Source organism: Solanum lycopersicum, chromosome 7 (genome assembly GCF_036512215.1).
Source record: "Solanum lycopersicum chromosome 7, SLM_r2.1".
Taxonomy (NCBI): Eukaryota; Viridiplantae; Streptophyta; class Magnoliopsida; order Solanales; family Solanaceae; genus Solanum; species Solanum lycopersicum.
Window position 1 is genome coordinate 67,892,242 of NC_090806.1, and position 26,943 is coordinate 67,919,184.

General features: G+C 30.4%; 3 protein-coding genes and 1 long non-coding RNA gene across 5 annotated transcripts; 1 reads left to right on the forward strand and 3 right to left on the reverse strand.

Annotated features, from left to right (window-relative positions):
• Window positions 1–193: 193 nt before the first annotated feature.
• LOC101262030 (E3 SUMO-protein ligase MMS21) lies at window positions 194–3,636 on the reverse strand. The gene is made up of 7 exons (XM_004244204.4): window positions 3,447–3,636; window positions 3,285–3,356; window positions 2,056–2,166; window positions 1,865–1,975; window positions 1,318–1,457; window positions 653–741; window positions 194–574 (listed from the first exon to the last, which is right to left on the reverse strand). Exons 1-7 carry the CDS (start codon window positions 3,540–3,542, stop codon window positions 426–428), a joined length of 768 nt encoding a protein of 255 aa, XP_004244252.1. The 5' UTR covers window positions 3,543–3,636; the 3' UTR covers window positions 194–425.
• A 7,223-nt stretch (window positions 3,637–10,859) lies between these two features.
• LOC101261729 (D-amino-acid transaminase, chloroplastic-like) lies at window positions 10,860–14,070 on the reverse strand. Of its 2 annotated transcripts, none has more exons than XM_010326076.4 (5): window positions 13,973–14,070; window positions 13,818–13,882; window positions 12,687–12,862; window positions 11,569–12,242; window positions 10,860–11,263 (listed from the first exon to the last, which is right to left on the reverse strand). In XM_010326076.4, the coding sequence occupies exons 1-5, from the start codon at window positions 14,007–14,009 to the stop codon at window positions 11,166–11,168; spliced, it is 1,050 nt and encodes a 349-aa protein (XP_010324378.1). In that variant the 5' UTR covers window positions 14,010–14,070; the 3' UTR covers window positions 10,860–11,165. The 2 variants fall into 2 exon arrangements, with proteins under 2 accessions (XP_010324378.1, XP_010324377.1); XM_010326075.4 differs by having other exon boundaries at window positions 13,818–13,885; window positions 13,973–14,069.
• A 729-nt stretch (window positions 14,071–14,799) lies between these two features.
• Window positions 14,800–17,139, forward strand: LOC101247638 (pentatricopeptide repeat-containing protein). The gene has a single exon (XM_004244321.5). It carries the CDS (start codon window positions 14,800–14,802, stop codon window positions 16,651–16,653), a length of 1,854 nt encoding a protein of 617 aa, XP_004244369.1. The 3' UTR covers window positions 16,654–17,139.
• A 398-nt stretch (window positions 17,140–17,537) lies between these two features.
• On the reverse strand, window positions 17,538–18,117 carry LOC138337264 (uncharacterized). Its single transcript, XR_011210840.1, has 2 exons — window positions 17,987–18,117; window positions 17,538–17,753 (listed from the first exon to the last, which is right to left on the reverse strand). It is a non-coding gene; the product is annotated as an uncharacterized lncRNA (long non-coding RNA).
• Window positions 18,118–26,943: the final 8,826 nt, after the last annotated feature.

Here is a 26,943-nt window from a genome sequence, read left to right on the forward strand (position 1 = left end):
GAACTAATTGTTGTTGAGCTTTGAGAGACTATTTTTGGGAGCTGTAATCCTTCCATCTCAATCTAACATCGTATATTTATTTTGGAACGTTTACCTGCTTATCTTTTCACCAACACAATTATCGAGTAACTTTGAAACTAAAACCTCATAATTTTAAATCTACTTCATTAACTGTTATTAGGTCACATTGTCATGAGAGAAAATTAAAATTGTCCATTTGCAATTTATACAAGTATGCACAAGTTGGTCATTTCAAGGAATTTTAAAATATTCATGTCCCCTTCTTGGGAAAGAGAATCAAAATAACTTCCAAAAGATTAAGAACAAGGCTTTCTTTTTCCACAGAAAACATAAGCTGTTCATGAGTAGAACCCTTAATATTTAGATATCTAGATTCTAGAGGGTCCATCAGGGCCTCAAAACCCTCAATCATCTTCATCTTCATCCAGCGCAGTAAAATCTTCTATCGCATCAGGTCTAGCATTTTGCTTATTCATAGAGCGGACTTCATCAATTTCTATAAGTAAGAAAGGGTCACATAACACCCTTTGCGCCTTCAGAATTTTCGGACAACCTGAAAGAACAGAAAATTAACTTGCATTTAGTTATTGAATGAATAGGAACCCAGTTTTGTTAGGAAAAACACAAATACCTGCAACGGGACATTGGCCACGTGTGCTTTTGGACTTCTTCATGTACTGCATGATAGCCTTCCTATCGTATATATGCTTGCAGTCCATGCTACAAGGAACAAAATATGAAAACCATATATTTAAAGGAACATGCGGAAAGGAAATTTCTAAGACAAATTCTAATCAGCCTGTACATGCAGAATTACTGGGTAAAAAGTAGAAAACTAAGAATGTGACCCAAAAAAAAATAAAGAAGAGGTTGTGTGCAAAACTCTGAGATGGGGAGAAGAGAAAATATAAGGAAGCATTCCCGCACTCTTAAACAGAATTGATGTGCCTTACTTACCGATGTGCATTAAAACTTAATAACTGAAAGAAACTATAATAAAACCAATTGTTGGGGTCAACAGTTCAATTGAGAGTTAGTTACAATATAGTGATAAAAAGCCTCATTTGAGACAGGAGTGTAGTGGTGTACTGGATTGAGGTTATAGCATCTGAACCAAGAATACACAGAGCAATGAACCTTAGTATAGTGGCAAGTGGGAGAATAGATCATATCAAATATATATATGCAAATGAAAAGCACTTACACGGGTAACTATCTACAGATGCTCATGTCTAAAGCACCCTCTCCATTGGAAACCTAGATATGTATGAAATTGAAGAAAGATATTCACTATACCTACGAACTGGTTCAACAAGTTCAATAACGGGCTTTCCACTTAATGGGCAAGTCACATTCAGAAGGTTGCACTGTGTACTGGTCATTACAATGTCCTCCTGCTCGTCACCTGGCATTGGCTGTCCTTCGTGATGAACATGCTGCAGAAGAAAGAAAGAGCTCAATTACCCATAAGAGGTTACTCAACAGGGCCCCTAAATAATATAACGGACAAATTAATAAATTTAGACTAAAAATTAATCAAAACTATAAAAGGAGATTCTAAATGGAAATAGTCATCCAGTGGACATAGTTAAATGGAGAAAGCAGATGGTGGCATTCAAGAGGAAAACGTCTCCCTTTTTGCTTGGACCATCTCTCTCTTCTTTATTATTATTTTTTCTTTCATCTTCTTTACCGCTCTTTTCTCTTTTTCCCTTTTCTTTGTTGTTTTTTTCAGCACAGGAGGGTTGAGTTATCTTCTCAGTGCTCTTGATCAATACAAGTAAGATTGCTTTTCTTCCAAACAAGAATACAAAATGTTGTACAAGTAACAAGAAAAACATACCCAAACGGCTTCCCGGAATTTTCTCAACAAAGACTGGTTCTGAGTGTGAGAAGATGATCTAGCCTTTGATTTTGCAATTTCTTCGTCAAACTTCTTCTTGAAATTTGTTGGCTGCATGCATATAATTGAAATCTTAACAGTCCAAGCTGAGCAGCAGAAGACCAATATATATAATTAAAACAAAAGGTCACCTCTGGCCCAGGCTCTAATGTATCACCTATAGACTGAATTGCCTCAGATAGATGCATGCACTCATCAGATGCTGCCAACAACTGAACAACACCATCTTCAAGATCTTTTACCTGCAACAGAATAAGCCAAACTCATTTACATTCCATCAAGAAAGAAATTGTATGGTTCCTGATAATATTGAACAATATTTGGATCAGTTTTTAACTGGTTAACATCAACAACTTTACAGGATAACACATCATCTGCTAGCTACCAACATATAATTCACCTAAACATTTTGAGGAAACTAACCTTATGTGTTCTATCATCAGTCATTACATTCTGATAGGTGGAATCGAGTACTATCAAGCCAGTTTATTCTTCAATTAGTCAGGATAATTATAACCTTCAAATAGCTTCATTGAACCGGTATTTTGTTCAATTTCTGACTAGAGGTTCAGTTCCTATTGCAGATTACACTGGTACCAAAAGTCAAAAGAAACACAATGGACTATGTACATGATTATTCTAACAAAGCTTCAAAATTGGGTAGTATTTCTAGAAATTTACCCCCTCGTCCGTAAAGAATGTGTAAGCACCTCAAATTTTTGGTGTGAATTCAAACATAAATTTCTTAACTTCTTTAAAATTATATTTGAAAAAAACACTACATAGAGACTACTATGAACTATGTAGTCAAAAGAAATATTGCATCAACTCCCCAATAGCAATATTACCATTTCTTCTGAAGAAAAGCTTGTCTACTACATTATTTTCAAAAGCTTTTTGTGAACCTAAGCTTGGTCATTTGACAAGCACATCAAGTTAAAGCAGAACAGTTTGGAATTGGGACGGACAGACGAAGATAAAGTACAAATTACCAAAACCACTATTCCCTCTATCCCAATTTATGAGACACTTTTCCTTTTAGGCCATTCGAAAAAGAATGTCACCTTTCTATAATAAAAAAACAATTTAACTAAACCCTTTGTGATTGATTCATAGTCACACTGATGGTCAATGAGTGTTTTAAACCACAAATTTCAAAAGTGTAAGTTAAACACCGTATAAATTGAGACAAAGGGAGCACAAATAATTATAAGCATTCAAACTAACCAATGTAAAAGTAAAAAATTAAGGTGAGATTCAAGTTCAATACTACATATATTGCTCACATAGCACTGATTACAAAAGAAATATTTAAGAACAAAAAGAATTGAACATATAACTAGGGTTTATCTTGAAGTACCATTTGGGTTCTCTCATCTCTCTCCAAGTGGACCGCAATATCTTTCATCATAGTCACAGACTTCCTAATTTCCTGCAATAGAAAACGAAAGCAATCCGATTCAGAACGAAAAAATTGAAATTTAAAGTTTAATTTCAAAAGTTGCGAGAACAAGCATGATACAAGGATGAGGGATTGACTGTCGGAATACAGCGCCGATGTATGAGATCTGATCCTTCCGGCAGCTACGCCGCTGCCTGCGCCGGACGTCGACGCCATTCTGAGTATTTTACGGCGTCGTTTGAACTCAAACAGTAGCTTTTATTTGTTCCCTTTTTTTCTTCTTCTAAAATTTGGAGGGAAAAGTGACCTTTTTGTAGTAGAAGCGCGAGGGCAGAAAGTAATTTTATAAAAATACATATTTAGGTATAAACTTTGCATATGCTACAAAGAGGCCCTGAGAGTTCCATTTATGATGTTTCGTCCCTCAAATCATCATTTATATGACGTGCGAATAAAATTTCACATTAAAAGTTAATAAAAAAACATATATATATAATATGGAGCTATTCTTAATGTTGGTAAGGTCTATTGAGAAAATTTAGTAGACTTGAGAATATATAATGAGAATATTTTTGAATTGATTTAACTCATTCATTAATATCAGAGTTAATAATTCATTAAGATAATTAGATGATGGAACGATGACGTACGTGGGGGTGCTTGACTTACTTCCTTTCCCCGTCTACAAGGCCGATTTGTTGTATATTCACTTGTAGTTTTGATACAAGATGCATATACAATAAAAGGCTAGCATGTGTACATCATAAACATTTAGATATGTTCACGTTAAATTAGCCCAAAATCATTGTATTGATTCCTCATGTAAAATTTTGTTTGAAAGATAATTATTAAGTATACAAAGAAAGTCTTAAAAAAAAAAAAAGATCATTGTACAATTGAGAATATGAGATCTTTTCTCATTAAATTTCCCACAATTGTTATTGATTTCACCAAGTTGAACAACATTTATTGGACATACCTATCATAGCATAAAGTTCATCAAATTGCAAATTACTATAATTAACCTCATCATTAGGTACCCTTGTAGTAGTACTATAGCTAATCAAATCTTCACAACATGTAGACAATGTGAATTCCCTAATTTGCCCTTGTGCACCTGACTTCAGTCCAATTAACATTTCATTTGCTTTTTCCAACTCTCCTTGAAGAATTTTAGTTTCTTTTTCAAGTAGCATTTTCTCAGATAATGCATTTTCAAGCTTGAGTTGAAGGGCATTGTAGTCATTTTCCATGCTCTGATTTTTCCATCGCGCTCTCCTATTTTGGTACCAAATCGAAATTTGTCGCGGCGGAACCCCTAGTTCTCTTGATAATTGGAGTTTTTTCTCTAAGTCGAGTTTTTTAGTTGAATCGAAACTCGCCTCTAAAAGCTTAACCTGTTCTTGATTTAGCCTTTTTTTGTTGTGTTTTGAGTATTTTTGCAAGTTTTGGGAATTGAAGGAACTATTCATTTTGGAAAAATAATGGAGCTAGCTATATAGGAAGAGTGTATATGGGACTTTGAAATGAAATGATTATGGTTTTCTATTGTTGGCATTTATATAGGAGATAGATGTGAGATATATAAATTTGTGTTATATTAAAACAGGTCAAATCAACAAACTAATCCTAATAAGTTATTCTAAAGTTTATTTGGATCAAAATCGATTAAATCAAAATAGTTAATTAATGTGTCATCATTCAATTTGCTCAACTTGTGCCCCCCCCCCCCCCCCCCCCACACACACACTAAAAAATGTAACTTTTTAATCAACAAATGTTCTAAGAGATTCTTTAGTATTTTAATTTTCTAGTAGTGCAGCTTTCTTAAATTATTTGTGAAAGTTACATTACATATATTTCAACATATAAGTAGTTGATTTTGTATCCAATTCAACTAGTTAGGTCAAATCAATATATAGTTTGATGAGACATTTCAATTTCGATTCATTAAATCAGATCAATAAATATGTTATAATTAATCTTTATCTCAAAAAGGAAGTTACTAATAATGAACCAATTTTGTCACGATATATATATATATATATATATATATATATATATATATATATATATATATATATATATATATATAATGCAAAGTCTTCACTATATAACATGTAATTAACTCTTAAGCCTGATGCATGATTAGAGGTTTACAAAAATTTTAGTGATCGAAATTATTATAATAATATCAAATTCTGGACATAATGTATTACCCTCTTGCACTTTTTAATAATGTATTTTAAAGATATATAAGTATCCGTGTGGACAAATTACTTTTTAATAATCTATTTCCTAAAATTTTATGACAATTTCAAATTACTATATAATGATAATTGAATATACAATCAAGATAAATATAAATGATCAATCTAAACAAAAGTTACTGAATTCACGTATAATTTATAGATCTCCCTGAATGTTATATTAAAGTCTATATATTGTCATAAGTATTTGTTTGTTTAGTAGTATTTGTTTAATCCACATGGGGAAGCTTCAAAAGATTTATGTAAATTAAAAAAATATAAGAGATGGATATGGCTGACTTCTCATGCAGTGAGCTTTGTGAGTTCACGTGAAGTTGGTCCTACTATGTTAGGAGAAAACAGTATAGTATTATTTATTTGATTTTAGTATGTAATTATAGTATTTAATTTTATCCATGACGAACTAAAGAGTTGCTAATCAAATAAAGTAACAATATCCTAATACTTTTTAGCAAAAAAAATATTAATATCAATCTAGTTCCAATCTTGATTTAATGTACTTGGACATCTTTTTTATGATCCACTACAACATTATTTTATTTTTTAGAGAAAAGAAAGCTCACAAAGAGAAAATTAAACAAAACTATCTGAACTAATGTTATGACCATTACACTATGTTAATTTTTTTAGTCATGAAAAATTTAGCGGAAATTGAGTCAGTATCATTGTATCTAGAGAGCGGTTTTTGTACAAAGGGTTGGTTTTAATTATATATATTATTACTATCGTTAAATAATTGTTGTAAAATTCTTTATTTATTGCAGGGCTAATGCTTCCCGTGGTATGTACGTAGTTCCAAATTTTAATAATATATCAACATGGATTTAAGTTTACTATTCTTTGTAGTCGATTTAAAGAATATTTTAGTTTTGCACGTGATATACTTAACAAAACGATAAGACTCAACGATATGTATTCTGATATATTTAGTCTATTTTTAGGAATTTTTAACCAAACTAAGCCATTATATAAAACAATTTACCAAAGTAATACATTTTTCTAAAATTTTACAAAACTAGTATAAACGTATTTCACGGTAACGTTTTAGGATATATTTTTTTAAAAAAAAACTAACAGCATTAGGTTGATATACGTTACTGTAAGTAACATTTTACTCCTAAAATGTTATTTTCAGTAACGTTTTACTCCTAAAACGTTATTATTCTTTATAGTCAATTTAAAGAATATTTTAGTTTTACACGTGATATGCTTAACAAAACAATAAGATTCAACGATATATATTCTGATATATTTAGTCTATTTTTAGTGTATGATCATACAATTTAAAAGTCTTGGTAATAGTTGTCAAAAATGTAAGTTGGTGGAAGGACACTTTCATTCATTTCAGATTACGTAAGGTGTAGTGGTTGAAATCTTTGTCCATGCATGCACCTAAGACTATATTTAGTGCTATTGATATGATTACTGATAAATTCAAGATCTTGAACAAAAAATTTAAGAAAAAAACAAAAATTAATATATATATATTTTTTTTAAAAAAAAGTATCTATCCACATAATAATAACTTTTGTCTTTTGATATACGAAAAGATGTCAACTAATTGATATCAGACACAACAAATAGAAAATCATAAATCTGCTTCACCTCGTTCAAGAAGATACAACATAATGACAATCTAATTAAAATTATAAATATCAAACAATTTCGAATTTGAACAAAAACCAAAAGTACATATGTTTTCGGAGTGCCAATAGGCTGGGTTAATCTCTGTGTGTGGGGTGGGTGGGGGGTGGGGGGATATTGGATTAGGAATATATAAAATCAAATCATTTATGATAAATATTAAACAAAAGTATCCATCACATGACTTGTTAGATTGGTTTCCTCTACTTCTTGAACCATGCATTTTTATTTTTATTTTTGGACAAAGAATAAAAATAAAACAAAAAAAATGCCAAGCATTGGGTACCCATTGTCCATCTAAAATAATATTAATAAAAAAAAGAGCATTTTGGATATAAAGCACCATTGAATAGATAATGATTCTAAGTTCTAACTAAATTAATCATGGATAGACTAGTAAAATCAATCCTAACTATAATCACTAAATAATATTTTTTTGATAACAAAAAAATCCTATATATATGCCCAAATAGCTAATAACTTTGTTTTCTGGAGCATAAAAATCATTCAACTAGTAATAATTATATCTCAAAATGTCACTCAATTTTATATAGTACAAAGAGAACTTTCATTATATTTGAATGATCGAGAATCTGAAAAATAAAATTAAATCTTTTAACTCAACAAGGGATCTTTTGAATGAACCATATGATAATTTTATTAGGAAGCTTTACCATATTTATGGCCACTCTTCCAATTCCAGCGCAACAAAAACAACAAGGACACAAACAACTCAACAATGACCTGCATTATTTTCATAACAAAAAAATATCAAAATAAGAACAACACAAAATGCATAGGGGAATCATATTCTAAAATTGAATTTAAATAATTATATACATTGACAGTATAATAACATTAATGAATTTTATCAGGAGTGAACAAGTTAGTTAATTACTTCACGTTTATGAATTAACTAGTTCCAGACATGAGCGTTGCACGTGTTCCCCAAGCTAAATTGCATGAAGTTGTTGTAACGATGTGTTGTATGACCTCCTTGATATTAAAGATGAAGAAATCACAAATATTGTGAAATAAAAATAATTATATGTTAAATGGTGCGTACATTTTTGATTTAGTAATTTGCTGATAGAATAAAAATAGATCAACAAAATAATAATTACAAATTAAAATAATTAATTAAGAAAAATATATAGAAAACCTTCACATATATAAGAAAATATTAGGCAAAATAGAAGGCATACCACTATATAAGAAAACTCACATTTATAAGAAAACTTTCAAATTTTCTTTTCAAGAAAATCAAAAAAGTCTTTCTTTTGTAATGGAAGATATATATACGTTTTTCTTGTAAAGACGGTTTAACTTAACTAAGAGAAAAGTAATTAACTAAGTTGGACAATTTGAACTTAAACTTCATATTAGAATTAAAATGAATTAAATGAAAGAAAATGAAGGATAGGAATCAAAGTCTCAAACATCTTTACATATTTCACCTGTAGCTAGAGACTTTTAGTAGATGAATATGGTCAATATATTAAATTAAGTGTATTTAATTATTAAGTAACCCTTCAATTTCTTCAAATTTTATAATTTCAAAGAGTGTTATACTCTATACAAATTTATAGGATAATTCTAGCAATCTAACCTTAACTTTGTTGCTTCACACTTTTAATAGAACTAATAATTCTATTTTTACTATAAAGTTTGTAAAATAAGATAGTAAATTCAAGAAAAAGTACTTTAAAAGCTATACAACTTATGTGGTTATCAAAGCAAGAATAATTATCAACTATGCAAAGACTTAAATCATAAAACTCAAAATCTTATTGTGTACAATAATATTTTATTTGTAGTTATTAATTTATTAAATAGGAAAGAAAATAGAAATTTTTTAATGGTAAATAAAAGAACACCTCTAAAGAATCAACAAAAATATTATAAAATGAAGCTAAAATTAACAATGTGAAATAAAAAAGTAGTAACAATGTGAAAGAAAAAGAGATGACAACTTTCTTTATTCTCTTCCAATTATTCAAAATCTCTTCGATAGGATATAATTGAGGGACTCAAAGGATTGTCATGAATATGTCATTAACCCATTTCATAGATGAAAGGTGAAAGTAACAAGTATATTATTATGAACATCAACAAATGTATAATATCTTCATTTCTAATATAATAACACAAAATAAAAATTCCACTTGAACACATAATAGAGAAATCTTAGCAGATCTTAGTTAATCTACAATAAAATTATCAAATAAATATTAAGATACAATAAATGAAGAGAAGTAGCTATCATCAAAACTAAGACAATATATATCATGACATAATTTACAGATCGGAAAATTAGTGAAGCACACGGTGGTATTTATAGCCAAGATATATAAAAACTCAAAAGTCAAGTTAGAAAAAGATCATTAAAATATCATTAAATCTCTTTATTAAAGAAGTAAAAGGACACTTTATATTTTATTTTTTAAAAATGGTTAAATTTCCAAAACTATTAAAATCCAAATTTATAGTTATTCTTTAAAGTTAAAACGTATGACTATAAGTATTCAACATATGTACTAATACACATAAAAGAATATGAAGAACCAATTTTGAAACTGTTAAAACATTTATTGTATGGTAGTCAATATGATACTTAGCATTTATTTAAACATATATTTACATCTTTTTTTACACAAATTATTAAAGAAGTATTTTCTTTATTTAAAGATAAAAATGTTTAATTAATTATATTAGATGAATTTAATTAAATATTTTATAGCCTTTTCATTAAATATAGGGATAAAATGATAATTCAACTTTTATGTTCTGAGCTTCATGCTTATAATAATATATGATTAGTAATGTTAATGATATTGTGACTTCATAACTTTATAACATTAATGAATAGAACTTAAACTCTTTAAAATTTCATCATAATTATTCACATTTATAATTGGATGAAACTAGATAATCATGTGCCTATGGGCTATGAATAACCTAAATCGTATAGCATGTAACTAAATTTTCTAAGTGACTTTTTGGTTACATAAGTATCAATATTGTGAGTTCAATTATCTTATACGATACTTAGGCAAGCTTTAGTAACTTGTTAACCATTATAGTGACATTTGATATGCCAAATTGTATGTTTTCCGTAAATAATAATAGTTTAATGACTCTAGTGAAATGTAATGATTGTTGAAAAAACGAAGGAGAAAGAGAGAGAAAGGAAGAGAAGAAAACGAACCCGATAAGCCATATGAGTGCTCCAAGGAGAGATAGAAACAACGCGATAAAAGCAAAAGGCAAAGCAAACAACAATGCCAATGGCTTACAATGATAATAATCTACCATTTTTGTTTACTTCTTTAGTTTCTTCCACCTTTTTGTGAAAATGAAATAAATTATAGTAGTAATTTATAAAAAAATTGAAAAAGATTGATTATTTGATAATTTGATTCAAGTGTAGTTTTTTGCATTTGAAAATACTGACGGTTTTCACTTTTAACAGAGATGCAAATATCAAAACGATTAGAGTGTAACGGTTATCTTTTTTTAAAAGTAAAAAAAATAATCCTTTTATTCATTTTCTTAAATTCCATTAAAATACTTCAAACACTTTGTTTAAAACTTTTAACTTAAAAGATAGCTGTAAAAATTCATAAACTTCAAATTCTAGATTCGTCTCTAAATTTCATGATACAGTTTTGAAGTTTCATTTGAATAAGTTCAAATGAAAATCGTTTTCAGATTTGTCTAGTGTAATTTTATTCCAAACATAAAACTTAGAAAAAAGTTCATCTACCAACTACCATTACATTGCAAGATATTTAGTTGCGTCACTTCAGGTAGTGATCAATACTTGAAAAGCGACATTATGCAATGCTGGAGAAGCTCAACATGCAAAACAAATCTGTTTAGAGCGTACTCTGTCAGCATTGTTCTTCGATTTGAGATTGATTTCTTATGCATATGGAACTGGAATTCTCTGTGATTCCGGACCAGCTGCCATATCTTCCCAAAGTAAATCTGAGAGTGCCATTGTCAGTTCTCCGACTTCACCTGTCACGATAAACAATGTTATTCTTCTCTCCTATGCTTGCAAGTTGCAAATTATCAATGTCTAGCTAACTTTAGTATCAAGGGGTTTTAGTTTCCGTTTGACTGCTGTTGTTTCAATTTGTTTGTCTTACTTTCCTTTATTGTTCGTTTAAAAAGGAATGCTTCTCCCCTTTCTGCAACTCTTTAATTTTGATTTTCTATGTGATATGTTTAAGACCATTCTTAAACTCTGTGTCAAGCTAAGTCAAGTCAAAACCAGACAAACAAAATGAAGAAGTGAGGAAAAACGTGTTAAGTGAACGTACCATTTCCAATAGGTTTCTCATCCCACATGATGATAGGTAACAAAGGAAGTGTGCTTCCAACGTACATCATTTCAGCCGATTCTTTGGCCTCTTCGACTGTGATGTCTGTTATTTTGACACATTTCAGACGTCCCTGCTCGACCAACTTGGGTGCGAGTTGAAGAAACCTCATAGCAGTGCATCCGCTTAGGATCTTATCAAAGCTAGGCAAGATAAGCTCCTTATCAGAATTTATAAAAGCAACGTTCACGTTTGGACCCTCAGCGATATAACCTTTTTCATCAACCCATATAGATGAAAATGCTCCCTTATCCTCAGCCTCCATTACGGAGAGTACATTGGGAAGGTAGTTCACATTTTTCATAGTGGCAAAAAGAGGTGATTTCATGGGGATCGTAGAAGTTATCACTTTTACACCTTCTTTGCATTGTGCGAAATCTTCATCAATCACCACAGCATAGAATGCAGATGTCGGGCATTTAGCTGGGGAGAGTAAGAAGTTCCCAGGCCCTGCACTCAACCAATATCTCAGAGTGCCTTTCCTGCACTTTGATGCTGCAGAAAGTTGAATAAGAATGCTTTTAAGTTCTGAAAATGTAAATGGAGACGCGATCCTTGCTTTGGATGCTGATCTAAGGAAGCGGTTAATGTGGACATCCAATTCGTACAGATAGCTGCATTAGAAAACCAGAGAGTAGCTGAATCAACCATAGACTTATAGCTTAGGATCTTAGCTCTGGTAGAGGTTCTCTTACTTTAGTAACACTACGGATACATGATACGTAAAATGATTTTAGCATATACTTCCATATTATCGCTACTTAATGATAGGCACATTGTTTTTTTTACTTTTTTTGTTGGGGAGTCCTTGAACCGAGGGTCTATAGGAAACAATCTCTCTACCTCCCAAGGTATACACTATGCTCCCCAGACTCCACTTGTGGGATTACACTGGGTTGTTGTGTTGGGGAGGAGGGGGTTGACTTATAGGGGAATGCATTGTACATCGGAGTTGATAGGAAATGAAGCACGTTATTCACGGGGTCTTAACATAAACTTGATACTTTCAGAGATCAAATCACAAATTATATTTTAAAGGAACAAGACTAGATTCATACCCATCAAAAATAATAGCTGTGTCAAAGACGCCATGTCCTCGATGCACCATGTGATCATCCATTGGAATAACCATCATTGCTGGTTCAAGAATGATTCCACCATAGACACTAGAATACATAGCCGGATAAGGTTGCTGCTTCACTGAATTCCACTTCTCGTGCAACTTCTCAACTAACTGTTTCAGCAAAAAACATCTAACTCAACTCATAATGCACTAAAAATGTGGATGACTGTCAATGACAATAGTCAAAAAATTGCACATACAGGGGAATTTCTTTGATTCATTTTCTTTCGCTTTTAGATATTTTAACTTTTAACTCTTAAACACGAGTCAACCCTAGCTTAAATTTGAGAAAAAGAGCACTGTAAAAAAGTACCAAGAATCAATACTAAGTTTGTTGGGCAGCAATCAAGTTCGGTGGACTACATATATTTTATACTCAAACATGTTTTGGAGCACACAACTATACTAGAGTTTGCCATAACTATATGTCAGAGTTCAAGCTCATGATACGTATTGTCCACTTTGGCCCAACATACCTCACAAATTTGTCCCTTATGATACCAATCATTGAGCCCAAAAGCGTGTGTACCATGTGAACTCGGGTTATACCATGAAAAGCCCTTAACTTTCCTCTCTCATTCCGATGTGAATTTGGCTGATGTGTAAATGCACCCCTTCTTCAAAAGCGTGATAGCCTAAAAGTCTGTCAGTCCTCCTTTTTTACCCCTTCTAGTCAGCCCGCACTCCGCCATGGACGTCACACTATACTAGTTCTTGAACCAATTGAACCAATTCTCCCTCATCTGTTGTATCATGCAACTATTATCTATCAACTCTTTCAATATTCTATTCTTACTATTTTTCCTTTTAATCCCTATTTCAACGTTAACTAGTAAAGCTAAAGATTGTAAAAATATGACATTTGAACCTAACTCAATCCCAAAAGTCAGCCGGAGTAGGCTTGCCAAATCCATATATGCAAACAACTATTCCATTCCCCAATGAGACTCTTAACACCCCTTCACACCCCAGCCCAATTGGAGTGTGGACTCGAAGCCCAAACAGATGAACCCGACTCTGATATCATGAAAAAAATAAAGTTAAAGAGGGATTTAATAATTTTTACCTCGGCGGAGGAAGAGAACACATGAACTGAGAAATCTTCCCCACTCTTAGCCTCTGCTGCTACAGCTGCTTCTCAGGAAGAACAACACATCACAAACACCAAAAAGCAAATTATTTGTTGACATTTTATTAAAAACTTAAAGAAAAAAAAAGTACCTGATGTCTGATCAAATGAAGAGTTTGAAGCTGCCATAGTGCAAAAAGATTGAAACTTTACAAAGAAATAGATGGATGAAATGAGAAGGACCAGAATTTTATAGCTGCAGAAAACAGATGACAAATGAGACAAAAGCAGTCCATTTGGTTTGATATTTTAGTGTAAAAAACTAAAAAGAATCATTTTTTTTTGTCCTTAACGTTTGTTGGTACTACTACATTGTTTTGGAGAAGTGGTTTTGATGCTAAAGACAGAACTGCCGTCCAATTACTCTTTGTTATTCTGTATGATTCGAAATTGGAATTCAAAAGCCCTTTTTTCTACTATTTTTGAGTCATTATTGGACATAAAATTGAATGTATAATGAAGAGAAAATGACAATAATTGTGCATTATCAAAATGTATATACTTCTTCACTTGCTCTACCAATTCGAAATTGATATATTTACTGTCCTTATTTTACTACTATACTGTCAATCAATTTTGTTTGACGTTCGTATATAAATACGAATCTATCCAAAAGTTATGAATTTGTAACGAACCCACGAAAACCTCACCTAGGTCCGACTCAGTGTGAAAATGCAGCAGAGTGAATGAATAACGAGGCAAAAATATCTTGGGCCTTTTAAACTTTCTCCTCTGTGCTGTGCTGACGCATTTTGTTGAAACTTGAATTCTTGCTTTGTTCTATTCTTCCTTCTTGTTTGTTGCTGAAATTTATCAGCTGAGTTCTTCTTTCTTGAGAGAATTGGGGAATTCTCAATTCTTGGAAAATTAGAGAAAGCTGGAGTCTTGCTGCTAATTTACCAACAGCATATACTAGGCGATGTTTTCACCTTCAATTTGCTTTCCAACAACAATTCTTCAAATTCAGCCAGATAACAGAAGTCGGTTCAGAACCCACAAATGTAAAAGCTATACTGATGACAGAAAACTTCCCTGTTTCTCTTTCAAAGACCCATCTTCCTCAGCTCGTTTTGATGTTTCTGCAAGTTTTTGTAGAGACAATGAATTAGTTTGTCAATTGGAAGTTCCAGGTGATAAAATTTGTTCAGTGAATAGTTTTGTGGCTGATTCAAGTTTGCTTGGTCGTTTGCTTCAATCTAGTTCTAGTTTAAAAGAAGTTAAAATACTTCATGCGATTGTTTTAAAGTGTTTGAGGAGCAGTACTATATTTGTTGAGAATAATTTGATTAGTGTGTTGGTGAAATTTGGGCGTTTGGATGATGCTCGTAAGGTGTTCGATCATATGCTCGAGAGGAATGTGGTTTCTTGGACTGCTATGCTTAATGGGTATTTGAGATATGGGTTAGATGATGAAGCTTTTGATTTTTTCGCGGAGTTTGTTCGATGTGGTTTGTTGTGGAATTCCAAGACTTATGTGTGTGTGTTAAGCATGGCTGGGAGGTGTTGTTATTTTGAGCTGGGGAAGCAAGTGCATGCTGGTGTTGTAAAGGGTGGATTAAGTAATTTGATCTTAGATAGTTCGGTTGTGTCTTTTTACGCGCAATGTGGGGATTTGGCAAGTGCTTTCCGCGTTTTTGACGTGATAAAACGCCCTGATGTAGTTTGTTGGACAACTATGATCACTGCTTGTTCACAGCATGGGAGAGGGAAGGAAGCTTTACTAATGTTCTTGCAGTTGTTCTCTGATGGTTTTGATGCTAACGAGTTTACTGTCTGCAGTATCTTGAATGCGTGTGGGGAGGAGAGGGAGTTAAAATTCGGGAAGCAACTACATGCTGCAGTTATTAAGAACAGATTTAGAATGGATGTCTTCATAGGCACCTCATTGGTAGATATGTACGCAAAGTGTAGTAAGATAGATGATGCTAGGACAGTGTTTGATGGGATGGGAAAAAGGAACACGGTGACTTGGACGTCTATTATTGCAGGATATGCACGTAATGGTCACGCAGAAGAGGCCATAAGACTCTTTCGGATAATGAAAAGGCGAAAGATCTTTGCTAATAACTTGACTATGGTAAGCATCCTTCGAGCTTGTGGCCTACTTAGAGCTTTACCAACTGGAAAGGAAGTGCATGCACAAATTATCAAGAATTCTCTCCAAGATAATATTTATTTAGGAAGTACATTAGTGTGGCTTTATTGCAAATGCAGTGAAAATTCTACAGCACATAAGGTCCTTCAGGAAATGCCTATTAGGGATGTAGTTTCATGGACTGCGATGATTTCTGGTTGTGCCCATTTAGGACATGAGTACGAGGCTCTTGAATACTTGAAGGAGATGCTAGGTGAAGGCGTAGCCCCCAATCCATTTACGTATTCATCAGCCCTGAAAGCATGTGCAAAGCTGGAAGATATCGAGAGAGGGAAGCTGATCCATTCCTCTATAAGCAAGACACCTGCTCTGTCCAATGTGTTTGTGGGCAGTGCATTGATCAATATGTATGCAAAATGTGGACATCTTCCTGAGGCAATTCAAATATTTGATAACATGCCTGAGAAGAATTTGGTTTCTTGGAAGGCGATGATTGTTGCTTATGCTAAAAACGGGAACTGTGGAGAGGCATTGAAGCTCATGTATCGTATGCAAGTAGAGGGTATTGAGGTGGATGATTATATCCTTGCTACTGTTCTCACAGCATGTGGAGAATATAAGGAAACTATCAAGTCCAAATCGAAGTATTTCTTGCATCCAAATAGTTCTATAACCTAAACAGATATGAGTCTCCTCAAGAAGCTTCAGCGAAATACAACAACATATCCAGTGTAAATGATGGTTTCGTTCATGTCTCAATGACAGCTGAACTCTGAGCGTTTCATGTTAAGAGTCTGGTTCATAGCTATGTCATCGGCTTACTTCTGGACCATGATGGACATGTCTAGTAGCCCCTGCCTCGCCTGATAAAGAATGAGGTACAATTTATCGGACTGTGCTTTTAGAGGTCCATCATATTTGAACGTTGTATCTTCTAACCTCAGTGATACTCTGTGTTGTATCTTCTAACCTCAGTGATACTCTGTATTATACGTAGTTAGGTCCCTACGACCGCGTATTGTCATATTAAGATCATGTATACTTGAACTTTTTCTTAGTGAAGTGATAAAGAAAAGGTTATAACAACAACTATGTGTACTAGATATTTGAATGTTAAAAACATACTAGTAACATTCATGATTGTCTTCAAATTTTTAGCTAAAACTATTGTTGCAAAAAACTTGTATTTGGACAAAGCAAATAATATCCCTTGGGTTTTATGCCCCAGCTCCAACAAATTTGTGGATTATGAACTCAAAAATTGATTGTACTAACTATTAACATTGAATAACTTGTACTCAATACAACATTAACATAGTCAGTATAATCCTACAAGTTGAGTCTGGAGAACGTGGTGTGCACCAATCTTACCCTACCGTGTAAAGGTATATGTAGTATACAAATGTGGTAGGTGTATTGGCATTTCTAGTGTATTTCCATGTTATTATTACGCTCTGAAATTACCATAGTCATTGCATGTATATAGCAATCAACTTTTAGCAAGCATACCCTTAAGGTGGGTGAGTTGGTGCAACAGGTAGTATCTCTTTTCGTAAGAGAGGTTAAACATCAATATTCTCGACTTATATAGAATAATTTATCTCATACTATGGTATAAATAGTGATAAATAATCCAAAGACTACCTAATACTCCTAGCATAGGATTACATAAACTTGCATTTTATTCTGAGATTAATATACCTTATAACTCACACCGAACGACTCCTTTGCAAGCTTGAAAGTCAATATCATCACTTAGAAGTGACAGATTCCTTCACCTGGAAAAAGCATATAAACCATATGAATACTCACACATTACAGCCATTAATCCTTCAGTTAGATGTGAGCAATTTATGCAGGGAATCTACATCAGCTTTAATTTTCACTAATAAATCACTTTAAAATACAGTTAATTTTAAAAAATTGTTCAGTAATTAGGGACAGCTGCCTACACATTCCCCCACAGATTAACTTGAAACTGATAATCAAGAGAAAAAAGCTGCATTATTACCTTGATGTAAAAACATTTTTGGAAGTTAATATTGCACCAAAACAAGGTAGAAAAAGTTAGAATTTGAATGTGGAAATTACCAAAAATGGGAAATAAGTCAACCATGAACATTGAGGGATTAGGGATGACTTAGGATATTTGTAATTACATTTATACATATAAAAAATAAAATATAATTTAATTTTAATAATTTAAAATAGCACAAGGGTCCGATGAACCCCTCGAATTTAGCTCTCTCAAGCAACAAATTGGAAAGTAGTTGACCAATTCTTTTTCCAGGATCCCTAGTCGTGTTTGTCTCATCAGGTAAGGCCCAAATGGTACAACAAGCCCAATAATGGACGATAATTTACGTAAAAATCTCTATCTTAAAAAATGAGATAAATGACATAAATCTCATCTTTAAGTTTATTTTTCATCATTATTCTCTATAAGTTATACAAATTCCTCATTTTCACGCATTAAATTAATATATCATCGCATCAAATTAATGTATATCGCGCATCAAATTAATGCATTATGTATAAAATGTACATCAGATTAGTGTATCATGTATAAAATATAATGTATCTTACTTAACGATTAATGTATCTTGCACATCAAATAAATGTATGCACTTATATTATTGTATCAGTTAGTGGATTTTTGTAATTATAAACTTATAAGGAACAAATAATAATTTTGCCTTAAAAGTATGTAATTTCTGTTATTTGCCCTAAAAAATGTGTCAAATATAACTCTTAAAAAAAATAATCTTTCTGATATCGTTAGCCTTGAAGCTAATATTAGTTTAAATATTGTTTAATCTTACCAATAAAATATTTGAACTATTATCTAATATTCGTAATACTTATTTTATATAAATACTCACAACGCCATATCTGATTCGCTCAATGTTATAACAATTAATTTAATAAAACCAGTTTGGATTGGTTATATCATACTCTAATAATGAATTCACTAAGGATTAATCTCAGTAATTTAATCACTAATTTTGTTGCATTTATATTTTTGTTGGAGAAAGGGTAATTTTTGTATTAAATGAGAGGTGATACATAGTCCAATATTTTCCTATTATGGTTGATTCTAATGGCAGCAAATCCACCACTTTTTCTTTTTTTCTTTCTTTTATTTCTGTTTTAGTTTGAAATATCATACTGTAAAATTTTATGAGTGAGAATCGAGAAAATTGGATTCACCAATTGTTCACGCCAAACAGAAAATAAATAATATTATTATTTTTTCTGAATATTATTTTTTAAATAATAATAATAATAAAACGTCGTAGTTGGAGGGCGGCGGCTGACTTCAGGTTACCGTCATTGTTCAATCTTCTCGTACAGTTAATTTTCTCGATATTTGAGCTATTTTTGTTTTTTAATAAAATATTTTTGTGAAATTAAAAAGTGGATTTTTTACTATTTGTAAGAAAAGAAAAAAAAGTAAAGAAAGTCAACTGTTTTTACCGATGTCGGAAGCCAAATTCATGGGACGGTGAGAAACAAGATGATATTAAATAACAATCATAATATATATTCAATATAAATTTACAAGAAAAAATTTGAAAAACATATTATATATGTTATTTTATAATTTTGTATATAAATTTTTTTCGATAAAGTTTTCTTCAAGTTGTTCAATTATAAATTATATAGTTAGTTTTTCCTCAAAGGTATGCATTCGTGACGTAATAATATTTCATACCAACTTAGATGTTCGATGTTAAATGTGTCATAACAATTCACTACATCAAAAATAATTATTAGCTGTAATTAATTTTTAATTGTCGCTAAATATGATTTTTAGCGGTACCTAACATTTTTAATACATGTCTCTAAACCGTTTAGCGAGCACTCTTTATTAATGTCAAAATTTATTGACGCTAAAATTGATTTTGTTATAATGATTAGTCCTTTTTATAATGCAAAAGAAAATCCTCTTGAAATTTCAATATATTCTTATTTAATTGTAATGCTCATTGAGAAATATTTTCAATTTTAACATATTATACATATCTTTTTTTATGATCACAAATTTAAAATCTTAACTGTATTTTTAAATATGAAAATCAAATAATTATATTAAAACAGGAGGAGCAAATGAATAATGTAAAATTCGAAAATTGAGAAACTTTGTTGCAACCAAAGAATAGAAATATTTTGGCTTTTTATGGTAACTACTGTGTGAACGGTAGCTAGGCTTGAATTGAGTAGCCAATTGAAAAGATGGCTCCTTTTTATATATCAAAATATACTATTCCTTTATTTTATTTTGTACTTATTTATTATATTAAAAAATTAATATATTTTTATTAAATTTTAAAAATCAAAAAGTATTTTATTACTTAGCTCCTAATTTAAATTTGTAATTAATTATCAAATGATGATACATTAAAATTTTAATAGTCAATGAATATATCATTTAATTTAGTTTTAGCTAATATTTATGTTCTTCAACTTAATTTTATACATTTAAAGCAATATAATACACTTAAGATATGATGTGGATATTAAATAGGAAGTATTTATCTAGCAGTTTGTTCGATTTTATAAAAATTTAAATTAAATAACACGTTTATATATTACGGAAGGAGTATTACTGATGGGAGTAAGTAATTGTGTAAGTATAGTAAGTGGGAGAAAGTAGCTATAGAATAGGTGCATGCAGATTGAAGAGATGATTTGATATAAAGCCTGTTACCTACCCTCTTTTATATATATATATATATATATATATATATATATATATATTTTAAATATTTTGTATATGAAAATTTGATTTTTCTTCATGACAAGTCTAATAAAATCGTATACATCCATCCATCTATCTCTATTTATTCGTATTGATAGTGAGTGATGGATTTGATTGATGATGAGATCCATGCATGAAACTATTTTTGTTTTTATTTTTTAATTTTACTATCTATCCAAATCATGAATATATATATATCCTCTACCTAATTTTCATTTTTATAATTTAAAAGTATTAATGTATTTTCTATCATAATTTATATGATGCAAATATAATTTGGGATTTGAAATTATACTTTTTTAATCAATATTAGAATTACAATTTCGATCCTAAATTACGTTTATATTCAAAATGACATAGTATGACTATACATAAAGTACTGTTTAAAATGAATATCGCTCAGTTAAGATGTCTAGGTAAAATATTGGTGTCAACTTTATCGGGACGTCGACGAATTTGACCTTGATATTATAATAATTTCATATCACATGTGCACACATAAGTTATTTATAACCTAAATTACACATTCAAAATGTTAATTTTAAAATTATAATTTTATATTACAGGTGGGTACACAAGATATTAATAAGATGGTTATAACGATAATTTTTCTCTCCCGATAGAAGTTCATTACGGAGACATTCTAATAAGAATGTGAAAGGAGACGCAACGAGATATCACTTGTATGATAATAATGGTTGAAATAATATATTCTTTTTACTAGAAAAAAAATCAAAATAGAAGAAACTAAATAAATACACAAAGGAGTAAATAAATTAACATTTACTATATTATATTTCGACAAAGATGTTCAGATGACCAACCAACTTGTTACGGTCAGTACGTTGAATGACTAGCCCCACGAAACATATCCTTGAAATTGAACTCTCATGACTTATGTTTGCAAGCTTGTTCATTCACAATCGCGAAATCAGTATTTTAATTTTTTTAATACAAATATTTATTAAATTTGATTAAATCTGTATCTCGACTTTGACTCGGTAATACCCCAAGAAGTCAACCTATATAGTGTAGAGCGACTCTCCAACTTAGCCTTCAAAGCGAATAATGACAATAATTCGACGTAAAGCTCTTTTTTGGATTCCAAACGAACTTAGTAAAAATATTTACGAACATCAATAATAATTATATTATCATCTTGTTATATACAAAATAAAAAATTTGTGAAACCATATTGTAATTTTTTTAAAAAAAAAATTATACTATTGGTTGGACAAATATTAATGATAAAAAAAATTGACTATAAAAAGAGCAGCTTTAAAGCATGGGGGGCCGGGGTATTTCTGGAGTTTCCTAGTTTGCAGTGCAAGTTGCTAGATCACCGTGAGTTTTGTTTTATAATAACGGCAACTCATTGTAAATGCTCTTATACTCTTAAAAACGGTTTTAGAGAGAGTATTTATATATGTAGTAGTGTATATTTGTTACGGTTGGAGGGGTAGGTGGTTTAGGAATCATGATTTCTCGTCGTATCATCGGTAATAACATATTCAGTATAATTTTATATATATATTATTTTTATCGCATGAAAATAGAGAATTTGTTTGCGATAATCGATCGATCGAGCATCTCACAAAGAAAGGATTTGATTAGAGAAAATAGGAAAATGAAGTAGGACTAGTAACAACAACAAAATTTACAATCGCATTGAAACACAAAATATAAAAATTAATAATAAAAATCGAAATAATAATTAATTGAGTATAAGAATAATTCTACTATTAAAATTTTTAGTAAGAAAAGTATTAATGCATTATTTGTATACCTAAAAATATTTTGTTGTATTTGTCTTCAATTAGTTTGAAAGCAACTTGGGCATACGAGCATTTTATTCACGGATTGTCTCGTTATGGTCATCAATTGTTTCAGACTTAAAATTTGTCATTTTCAACTTGGATCACTCAATCCACGAATTATGATAGTAAATTATTAGTAATATTATTATATGACTTAATTAAGGCCTTCATGAGAACTATTAAATGGTTTTATTTTCCATTTTCATTTATAGTAATAAAAAATAATAATAGTGTTTTATATTTATATACATTAGTTCAACACAAGAAAACCTTAGTAACATTAATTAAGAAATTTTAGCCTGCATGTTTACTAAATAATTTATGTATCTTATCTAGATACTAATTATATAATTTGTTATACATTATATATTAAATATACACCGACTATATACAAACTATTACGATTATAAATATTTATCGTAATAAAATATTAGTGTTTTTTTCCTTTCCAGCTATTCAAACCTAAAACTTCTAATTAAAAAATGAAACATTTAATTAATATCTTATTTTACTAAATAATATATGTATCTTATCTCGATACTAATTATATAATTCTTATACATTATACATTAAATATAAAACCGACAACATACAGACTATTACAATTAAAGATATTTATCGTGATAAAATATGGGAAAATCGTATATAATAGCAAATTAATAATCTAAAATTAATAGAGTAGCTAGGGTTTGATTTAATTGTGCTCCATAGCAAACGTTTGCAAAAAATTGTCAGACGCCTCTCTCCCAAATATCTTGCTCGCCACTCTCCTCCAATCTCTCACTCGCTTCCTCACTTTTTATACAAACACAAGTGTATAAAAAATTGTTTCTAATTGTATAAAACAAAGAAAATTGTATAAATACATATATTTTTGTTCCTTTCTCTCCCCTCTTTCAGATCTCGCTCACCACTCTCCCAAATCTCGCTCACCATCCTCGCCTTTCTCACTTATATAAATAGAAGCGAAATGTATAAATTGTGTTTCTGTTTGTATAATGCGTGAGAAAATTGTATATACACATGCAAGTACATATATTTTCGTCCTATACACTTATAATTATACAATAAAAATATTCCCCTGCCCAGTTTCTTTTGTCTTTCTCGTTTTATATAATTTTCAAATTGTATCTAATTTCTCTCTTTCTCGTTTTATACAATTCGATTCAATTGTATATTTCTTGTCAAGTCTCTTTTGTCTTTCTCTCTTTCTCATTTACACAAATTCAAATTGTATATAATCGTTCTATACACTTATAATAATAAAATTCATTTTATACACTTCGTTTTTATACCGTTCTCTGCCCAAGTGTCTTTCTCTGTCTTGTTTTATATACTTTGTTTTATACAATTTGCTTCAACTGTATATGTATAGCGAATTATACAGTTTTTATGTTTGTTATAGAGCGCAATTATGCAAACTTTGATATAGCATACAAATATAAATTTTTCATTTGCTATATGTGAAAATTACTCATAAAATATTGGTGTTTTTTAAAATTTTTAGGGCCTCAAACTAAAAATCTCCAAGAAAAAATGTATACATTTAATTAATATTTTATTTTACTCATAAAACTCATGACCTTTAATTTGTAAATAACATAAAAAACAATTTTGTTGCTACTCTAAAAACTTGATCAAAATGTTCACTATGCACATGTATTCGAGTCCGACTAAATGACATAGTGTTGCCACTATTCTAAAAACTTCATCAAAATGTTCATTGAGCACACGTATTCAAGTCCAACTAAATGACATAGTGTTGCCACTACTCTAAAAACTTGATCAAAATATTCACTAGCACACGTATTCGAGTCCGGTTAAATTCATATCATGAACTATAATTCCTAACATAATTTTTTTTTCATGTTAAGTGATTTTCAAATTCAAAACTTTTAATACTTAATTCTATGTATTAAACTCGTGACGTATAGATCAGATGAAGCTATTACTAAATTTTGTTGTTACTCTAATAAACTTGATGTAAGATGTTCTTTTAATAATAAATGATGAAGTTGTGTAAGTAATTGAAGGTGAGGGGAGTAGGAAAAAAAAGTGTGATGCAGCAGGTATTTTGGATGGATTTTTAACCTTTGTCTCTGTCAATTGGATTATATATATAGTGTGTGTGCTGACAGAAGAGATATGAAACAGCTTTATAGGATAGATAATAAAATCTCTAAATTTTTTTATTTTTTTTACTCTATAGTTTTCTCCTATTTTTAAAACTACTTTCTGTTCCTTCCCTTTCATTTACTTCACTGACACACCCAATACCTGCACTTTTCCTCACGCACGCACGCATAGCCCCAATAATTCAACCAATCCATCCACATATTTAGTACAAAGACTTTATTTTATAAATTTTAAAATTTGATATTTATCAAGTTATACGATACTTAGATAGACGATAGTTAATAATGGTTCAATCCATTTTTAATTTTGAAGAGCGGTTAATAACATATATTCGTATTATTAATTCGAGTGACTTCGTATCTTTCGTCAAAACCTCTTCTTTGAGAACTTGTCTTTATGCATGCAAATGAGCAGTCTTATATAATTAAGCCCTTCAATGATATTGTGTTTTAATCATACGATATTACTAAAATTTCTTTTTGGTGATACGAATAGCGTATCATTTTGCTAAGAACGAAGACTTGTGATCTACTGAGCTTTTATGTTGATTGAAAATCAATTGTGACCGACAAAAAAATTGACTACATAACAGCAGTACGTTTTCATAAATAACATATGGTATTAAGATATATGCTTTCCTTTGTTTTAAAAATGATATTCATAGATAAGATTCTGAAAATTTCAAACTAAAAATATATAAGGTGAGAAGAATTTTTTTTGACGTTACGTATTATTCAATAGAATGAATTCAGTGTGAATAAAATAAATAAAATGGTCAATGGAAGGTGTTGTAACCTCTTGTTATCGATTACCTTCATCTTTTTTTAAAAAGTAAAACTAAAAATAAATTGATAGTAGAGAAAGGAAACATAAGGAAGAAAATTACAAAATGAGATAGTATCAACAAGTTGAAATATCAAATAATGAATCTACTAAGATTCTCATGTGATTATTAGTTCTCTAGTGGAATAGAATATATTAGCATGAACCAGGATGGACACAAATTTGTTGGTATTAAAAAATAAACAATTTTAAGTTAATACAGAAAAAAGGTAAATGAAAGTAAAAATTGTGTTTGTACATGAAAATACAATTTAAATTTTGAAAGTGAAAAACTATTATATTATTTTTCAAACTTTGTGTTACATGTTTGAAGTTAAAAAAGTGAAATAATGAATTAATTTGATGGAAAGAATACAACAAAAAAAAAAGAGAGAAATAGAGTTTAGAATCATTGTCGTGGTCTATAATAAAAAAATTTATGTGTCATTATCAAATGGATTTATAAGGTTGCCTTTATGAAAGCATAAATGATCTTATGGACCCTAGCTATATTAACTTATCGAGCCACATCAAATTCCTTTAAATAGGTACATTATTATAATAGTTTACAACTTCTCTTTTAGGAACATTAACCGAATACCAAGCCAATACCGATGAGAAATAGAGAAATATAAATTTTGCAATTGTCTTTGGACTATTCTATGCAAATTATTTGCACAATCAAAACATTAGAATATAATTACAAGTAATTATAATTTATCCGCTTAAGGGTTGTTTTATAGCTACTTTAGAGGCTAGATATATTCAAACTAAATCTTGCATGAGTTATATTACGTTTGATTATGTACTATCAAATTAGTACTTTTTTTTATTGCAATTTAGAAATCGATGATGAAACAATGATTTCCACCAATTGATTCAAAATATGAAAAGAAGTCAATAAAAGGGTTAAACATTTTAGAGCTATTATAAAAAGATAGATTCAACGTCTATATATATATATATGTATATATAAAAATATTTTCCCTTAAAAGATGCATGGATAAAAGCCCTTGGCTCTATGCTTTGCCCCTGCGCACAAATAATAGATATATAACATATAAGTTAATTATGAGATAATCTATATAATTGAAATTAATAATAGATAAATTCTCGCATAACTGATCTTTACAAAATAAAAGAGATTTATATAACTCTAACCAGCAACTAAAATATTTAAGATAATACTTTTCACATTATTATTGATATATACAATTTACATCTATAATAAATTTTTCACTACAATACAAAAAGTTAAAACCAAAAGTTTACAAATAAGTACATCACCCTCCTCACCCCTACCCCCTCTCTACCCATACTCGTGTGGTTAGTAGTTGTCACACAACTCACAAGTCTCTATACCCCCTACTCAAAATGGTCATTTTCCTCCTCTCTCTTTCTCTCTCTAGGCTTATCGATATGATAATAAGG

What these genes read in the sequence shown, in the direction of transcription:
- LOC101247638 (XM_004244321.5), top strand. Translation starts at nt 14,800, where the DNA reads ATGTTTTCACCTTCAATTTGCTTTCCAACAACAATTCTTCAAATTCAG.
- LOC101261729 (XM_010326075.4), bottom strand. Translation starts at nt 14,009, where the DNA reads ATGGCAGCTTCAAACTCTTCATTTGATCAGACATCAG. An exon ending in TTCATTTGATCAGACATCAG is followed by an intron (nt 13,886 to 13,972) that starts GTACTTTTTTTT and finishes CTTCCTGAGAAG; the next exon opens with CAGCTGTAGCAGCAGAGGCT. An exon ending in TGTTCTCTTCCTCCGCCGAG is followed by an intron (nt 12,863 to 13,817) that starts GTAAAAATTATT and finishes TTGCTGAAACAG; the next exon opens with TTAGTTGAGAAGTTGCACGA.
- LOC101262030 (XM_004244204.4), bottom strand. Translation starts at nt 3,542, where the DNA reads ATGGCGTCGACGTCCGGCGCAGGCAGCGGCGTAGCTGCCGGAAGGATC. An exon ending in GAGATGAGAGAACCCAAATG is followed by an intron (nt 2,167 to 3,284) that starts GTACTTCAAGAT and finishes ATTCTGTTGCAG; the next exon opens with GTAAAAGATCTTGAAGATGG. An exon ending in CTTGTTGAACCAGTTCGTAG is followed by an intron (nt 742 to 1,317) that starts GTATAGTGAATA and finishes TGTTCCTTGTAG; the next exon opens with CATGGACTGCAAGCATATAT.